Below are 6,932 nucleotides of genomic sequence, written 5' to 3'. Positions count from 1 at the left end.
CCACACACAAACCAAATTGCAGTACAGATTACTGTTTACTAACTGTTGATTTAAATACTTTAAATACTAATAATATAAAAATCTATTTTTCTGACCTTTTTGGGTATCACACTAAAAAAACTGGGTCACTAACCCAAAAAAACTAAAAGTCTCACATTCCTTCAGCACAAATGTATTATTTTATTTCTTTATTAGGCTAGGGTAAATATGACTGTTGCTCAATTACTTTCCCAAACAGTCCCGTTCTTACTTTGATACATGGATCTTGGCAGGAAGTCTCTCATAACTGGCTACACTAGGCTGAGTTCGATGTCTCTTGAGGTATGGAATGCTTCCAGAACATCCTTTCACAACACCTTTATTTTTAAAAAGCAAACACATTCAGGTTCTCATTTCCCAACACATTCACGCCACTTCTAGTTTCAGGAAATAGAAGAGCATAACGTGCGTCATACTAGTTTTTTAATTACACTTTCATCATTACTGATTAAAAACAGAACCGACAACAAGATAACACGCCTCACCTCGGCATGAACAAGCGATGTTGTCTGATGAACCATCTCAGTTGCTTCTCTGGACTGCCAATCTGGATGTTGTTGAAGGATACACAGTCTTGTTTCTCAAACTCCTCATTCATCTGAGGATCTGCAATGGCCTGTAGAATTTAAGAAACCCTCTTCCTGAGATGCCACACCATTGTCCTTTTTTCTTGTCCACTCCATCCATGCCTTCTCTTGGTGAACATCAGAGAGGAGAACTTTAAAACCTATAAAGACAAAAATGATGCTCACTTGATGGTTCTGACATTTTGGAGAAATGATCTGTTCATTCAGCTCATGACTCAATACAACAGGGTTGAAAGACTACAAGAAGGGGTTAACATAAATCAGTAATTTAGCATACAGATGTGATGGCCTTCAACATTTCTAAAATCAGGAACTGAAAAAGTATTTAAAATATTATGAAATTAATATATTATGAAATAATATTATCACTCTGGCTCTCATGGCTCATGTCACTTGGAGGAAGTCAAGTATTTTACTTACGTCACCTAAAAGGGGTAATTGTCAGGTCAGACAATGATGAAAAAAATCAGAATTTAAGGGAAAATTGGTGATTCGAAAATCAGACTTCTGTGCTTTTGAATGAAATGCAGTCTAGCAGTGCTGCTATTACATTGTTATGCAAAATCCTCTAGTCTAGTTTAAATAAAAAAAATATTGCAACACTTTTAAACATACCCTTAAAACCCCTCTCTAAAGCACTGATTTCTCTCTCTGCCTCACACTAAGTCCAATATGAAGTGTGATGGATTCCAGTTTCCTCCCGGAGGGTCTGTAATCAACAGCACAGCCCTCATCTTTCCATGTGGTTTGCCAGCCTACAATGTATACCCTTTAAATTAATAATTTTTAAAGAGTTTTGAATGTAATAAAAACATTTCTGCAACATAAAACATCATCAATGTTCAAAGAAAGCCAACATGAATCCAAACTGACTTTAGTTCTGGTCTTATTGTGAGTTATTTGTACAGTACAAATTATTCCAAAGAAAAAAAAAAAACACATTAACCTCCACTTCTAATACAATGTCCTTTTTAGGCTAACGTCACTAATCCAGTTTTTTTTGTGTGCACACTTTTAAACTTTAAAATGCATCATATTACAGAAGCAAAGCTGGTTTTGAATGTCATTTTTTGTTGACTTTTGTTAACAGCATCTCAATCAGGAGACAATCTTTACCTGTAGATTATGATGGTCTGCACTGGACTTCCTGTTTCCCGCCTTGACTTTTTTAATGATGGAATCAAAATGTCTCTTGATTCCTGCAGGTTCAAGCAACAAAAAAATGGTTACAGTACTGTACAAAAGTTTGGGGTTGGTAAAGTTTTTGAAATGGTTTTGATTGAAAGTCTGTTCTGCTCACTAAGGCTGCATTGAAATATTTGATCAAAAATACAGTAAAAACAGCCAACCACAACACAACAAAACTTTATATTATGAAATATTATTAAATTTAGAATAACGGTTTTCTTTTTGAATATATTTTACAAATTTAATTATTGTTTGTGATCAAAGCTGAATTTCACACCATAATCACTCCAGTCTTCATGTCACATGATCCTTCAAAAATCATTTTATTATGCTGATTTGCGGCTCAAGAAACATTGCTGATTATCATCAATTTTGAAAACAGTTGTGCTGCTTAATATATTTGTGGAAAAACTGTCATTCCTAGGATTCTTTGATGAACAGGAAGTTCAAAAGAGCAACATTTATTTGAAAAAGGAATCTTTTGGTAACATTAGAAAGGACTTTACTGTCACTTTTGATCATTTTAATACATACTTGCTGAATGAAAGTATTAATTTCATGTCACATTAGTCTGCAATAACTTATGAGATCAATTCTAAGGCACAAACCTTTCCAAAAATGGGGTGGTTTTGATGCTTTTAATATCGGGAAGCTGGCCGCAAACATTTCTTCAGTGTGCACAGGCCTTCTAGTCTTAGTGCTTCTCTAACAGCTGATAACTTCTCTCGTTTCTGATATAGGTTATCTTCAGTTATCTGGCCACCAAAAACACAAACATACTGTTACGGTTTACAAATGTGTCTGACACTTGCAAAAATGCTGTATGACAAGCAGTGTTGGGAGTAACGCATTACAAAAGTAATAAATTACAGTAACAGATTACTTTTAGCTGTGAAAGGCATTACTAATCAATTTTCAGTAATATTTTACTTGGTACATGTTCAGTAACGCTTGCGTTACAACACACTTTTAGGCCAACATTTAATTGTTCAAAAAAAAAAAAAAAAAAAAAACAAAAAAAACAACAACAGCAAGACCGCAAGACATTAATGAAACAAAAATGCCCTGCTCGTGGTCAGTCAGTGTGGTGTCCAAGTTTGTAAATAAAGACTAAACGACAGCTTCTGATATATTTGTTTAGCTATTTATTTCATTCATCTCCCTCTCTCTGGTGGAACTTTGTATTGTGTGACGTAATCTAGGGAAAGCTGTGTTTAGGGCAGTTTTTACAGGAGTGCCGCAAGGATACTGTCATAACGCGGCATGATTTTGGCCTCTGTGCTCGAGGTCCAAGGCTATTAGCTCCGCACGGCTCGCACTGGCCAGTGGAAAAGCAGCTAATGGGTGAAGATGTCAGAAGACTGAAAATGGAGCACAGCTGGAGGAAAACAAAACTAGAGGTATTTCGTATTGCTTGGCGGGAAAGTAACCTATCCTAAAGAAAGCATTCAAAACTGCTAGATCTGATTACTTTTCATCTCTTTTAGAAGAAAACAAACATAACCCCAGGTATTTTTTCAATACAGTGGCTAAATTAACGAAAAATAAAGCATCAACAAGTGTTGACATTCCCCAACATCACAGCAGTAATGATTTTATGAACTACTTTACTTCTAATATCGATACTATTAGAGATAAAATTGCAACCATGCAGATGTCCGCTACCAGTTTCGTATACACTGCATTAAGAACTGAGAACAGTTCCACAATTCTCTACTATAGGAGAGGAGCTAAAATTGTATAAATTTGTTAAATCATCTAAACCAACAACATGTATTTTAGACCCCTATTCCATCTGTCCTAAAGAGGTGCTTCCAGAACATAGAGACTATAATCAAATTGTCATTAGGATAGTCCCCAAAAAACCTTCAAACTGTCTGTTATTGTCTCTCATCAAAAAACCACAATGACTACTAGTTAATTTCCGAATCTCTTTTTAGAGAAAAATGGAATTGTAGAGAAAAAGGATTTCCCCTCAGGATTTAGATCCGTATCATAGTACAGAGACTGCTACTCCTTAGAGTTACAAATGACTTGCTCTTATCATCTGATCGTGGGTTGTATCTCTCTATTAGTGCTAATGGATTGTAGTGCTGCGTTCGACACTGTTGAACACGTCATTCTTTTGCATAGACTTGAAAACTTGGTTTGATGGCATTAATGGAAGTGCATTAGCATGGTTTAAAGTTGTACTTATATGACCGCCATCAATTCGTACCAGTGAATGAAGAGGTTTCATATAGATCACAATTGCAGTATGGAGTACCTCAAGGCTCAGTACTAGGGCCATTACTCTTCACGATTTTTACATTTCCCTTGGGAGATATTCATCAGGAAACACGGTGTTAGCTTTCACTGTTATGCTGATGATACTCAGCTCTAGGGCGGGCATATGGCCTAAAAAAAAAAAATCCCCGATTGTTTTTTTCACAAAATAGCTGATTTACGATTTAAATCGATTTTCCCCCCTACTTGTAATTTAATGACTTTATTCTCAACATTTTATCTCAACTTTTTATCCCCTCTAAATTTAACAACATTTTTTTCTCATAATTTAATGACTTTATTCTCAACATCATATTTTGACTTTTTTCTCAAAATGTAAAAGATTTTATCTCGAAAAATAATTACTTAATCTCAAGTTTATCAGGGCTCCAGACGGCGACTAAAATGGTCGCATTTGCGATTAAAAATATTAATTTGCGAGTTAAGTTTTTGCTGAGGTCGCTACTGGTGACTATATAAATTTACATGTTATGATTTAAAAATGTGCATGTAATTACTTTTTTCTGATTGTTTAGCCATCACATTTTTTGTTATGTTGACATAATACACTGAGACGATACGCATCAAAGTTTTAGTGAAAAAAAAGACTTTAAATCAGTCCTCATCTCTGTTGAACACACAGCATTGAAAAAGCACCCTGACCTGCTGCAAGCAGCTCCAGTTGTGGCGCCATGAGACAGCGGAGACACGCGAAATAAAAGTGCAGAAAATCAGTGTCTTATTCGTGCGCAACTTGAACAAACAACAACAGGTTAAACTGTCAGCTGTGTAGAATAACATAAATAGGAGTATGTTGATAAATGTATGCGCTATACTGCATATATTCATATTTTTACTTAACCTGTTGACATGATAAGAAAGAATGCAAGAATGCATAGGTAAAATTCAACACATCCTATATAATTGCATGTTACTAATAAAGAATAATATACTGGATGTGTGCAGGACAACATTTATAGGATGCATTGAGAAGGAGCCCAAACTACACTCAAGGCCCAAGTAATGCTGAAATAATTATGGTCCATGAAATTGGCACAGATTCTGTGTAATAAACAGTTCGTTGTGACTGAATATTGTTTCTAAGTTGGTGGAAAAGATGTTTAGTTCCCAATTTAATTGAACCCTTAGTTTCCTAACTTCTATAAGATGGATTAAAATGCTGATAAAGACAAGCAAAGAGATAGACAAAAACACATGACAACAGGTATAGGTGTGAAAGTGTTAAAAATAAACATCCTTTTCGTAGGGTAGTTACTTTCCCCGCCACATTCATGTTAGATGGCCTCATGGCCTCATTACTTTGTGCCTTGTAGGGTAATCAGTCATACTTTGCTTAGTTTTTTCTCCTATACTCGGGTGTGTGGTTGCATTGTTTTGATATTTGGAACTTAGTCATCCTTAACTGGTCTCTGGGCAAAAAACCATTTCAACATTTAACCATTTCCAGTTCAGTGCCCAGATAGCAATTTATAAGTTTGTTTAATATTCAGGATCGTACAGGTCAAGGTTTCAAGGTTGAGCTAGTTAGCATGTTGTATTTGGCCCCTGCAGTCATAAACAACCCATTCTCACTCCCAAGGCTTCAAAAAATGATTTCATGGTCAAGCACCTCTAGCGTCACTATGAAGACGCCAAAGGTGCCCCTCAGCGTCACTATATCGACAAACTAGGACCTACATTGCTTTCAGTGGGAAACTTTTGGCGTCTATGGAAAGCCGTTGTAACATTTTAATCTATAAGCCGTACTAGTATCTTTTTTCATGGTACTAGTACTTATTTTTTAGATACTAGTATCTTTTCCACGCACCAAAAAATAGGAAAAAAAAGCTCTCTGTCACAGCACAGCTCTGTACTAGTTGTCACGTTGTGGTGGGCTTACCGTACAAAGAGAGTGCAGGCTTCATGGCCACTGCAAAAGAGCCGGAGAGCCCCGGAAGGAAGGGCCATCCTCCTCATCCGTGTGGAATGTGGATTTCTGCGAAAGATTCACACGGTCTCTGCATCTCCTGCTTGGGTGAAAAACACGCTCAGGCAGCGTTGTCCAACCCCGAGGGCTTGCCCCACTGCGCGACGTTTTTAGTTTTTCTCGGTCAAAACCCGAGAGTGAAGGCTTTCGTGTTGCAGTAGCTGGGAAGTTGGACCCATGCCTCTCTGCTCAACCCAGAGAGGAACCGATGGATTGTCCACAGGCCTCCAGCTCCTGGGGTGAGATGATGGAAAAGGTGTCACCTGTCCTTCCCCCACTGTTTGAAGATCCGTTAGCGGGAGAGGAAGATGACGATGACGAAGTGTTGTTGACCATCCTCAAGGACAAGGATGACGACGATGAAGATGCTGTTCTTCTCCCGATGCAGTCGCATCCGCCGAGTGCACAGGATGAGAGTTCACCCTCCCCCGGCTTGTGTGGCTTAAATGAAGAGGTTTTGGAATGAAGAAGTTTGGGATAAACCTTTTTCCCACCGAGTACCTGTTAAGGGCTTCTCGAGGCTAGATGTCCAGGCAATGGAGCATTTGGGGATGGCAGATACTCCCCCTGTAGAATCATCTGTAGCGAATCATTTCAATCTGAGCCGCAGGGCAGCGCTCTCCTCCTCAATCGCCGCCTGCAATGGCCGTACGTGCTTTGAACGCGATGTCCCTCCTTACAGCCTATCAAGCGGAGTTATTAGAGGAGATGGGGGCATCAGCTGGACTCCGGTTGGACTCTGGGAGGAGATATGCGTCATTGCAGATTTAAACCTGCGCACCTCCTGCAGAGCAGTTCAAAGCTGCGGTCGGAGTATGGGCTTAGCGGTTGTGGGAGAGAGATCGCTATGGCTGGGTTGTCAGTGG

General features: G+C 38.3%; 1 protein-coding gene and 1 long non-coding RNA gene across 2 annotated transcripts in view; both read right to left on the bottom strand.

Moving 5' to 3' along the window:
* Positions 1-613: 613 nt before the first annotated feature.
* Positions 614-2,463, bottom strand: LOC122140219. The gene is made up of 3 exons (XR_006156915.1): positions 2,423-2,463; positions 1,743-1,825; positions 614-766 (listed from the first exon to the last, which is right to left on the bottom strand). It is a non-coding gene; the product is annotated as an uncharacterized LOC122140219 (long non-coding RNA).
* A 4,197-nt stretch (positions 2,464-6,660) lies between these two features.
* The window catches only part of LOC122140224 (spermatogenesis-associated protein 7-like), a 7,173-nt gene continuing 6,901 nt past the window's right edge, over positions 6,661-6,932 (bottom strand). The window contains exon 12 of the mRNA XM_042743065.1: positions 6,661-6,749. Within this exon, the coding sequence (XP_042598999.1) occupies positions 6,661-6,749 (89 nt within the window). The remainder of the gene's footprint in view (positions 6,750-6,932) is intronic.

The sequence above is a fragment of the Cyprinus carpio genome, chromosome B17 (genome assembly GCF_018340385.1).
Source record: "Cyprinus carpio isolate SPL01 chromosome B17, ASM1834038v1, whole genome shotgun sequence".
NCBI lineage: Eukaryota > Metazoa > Chordata > Actinopteri > Cypriniformes > Cyprinidae > Cyprinus > Cyprinus carpio.
Note: the sequence above shows the minus strand (reverse complement) of the source record. Positions and strands in the feature narration are given on the sequence as shown.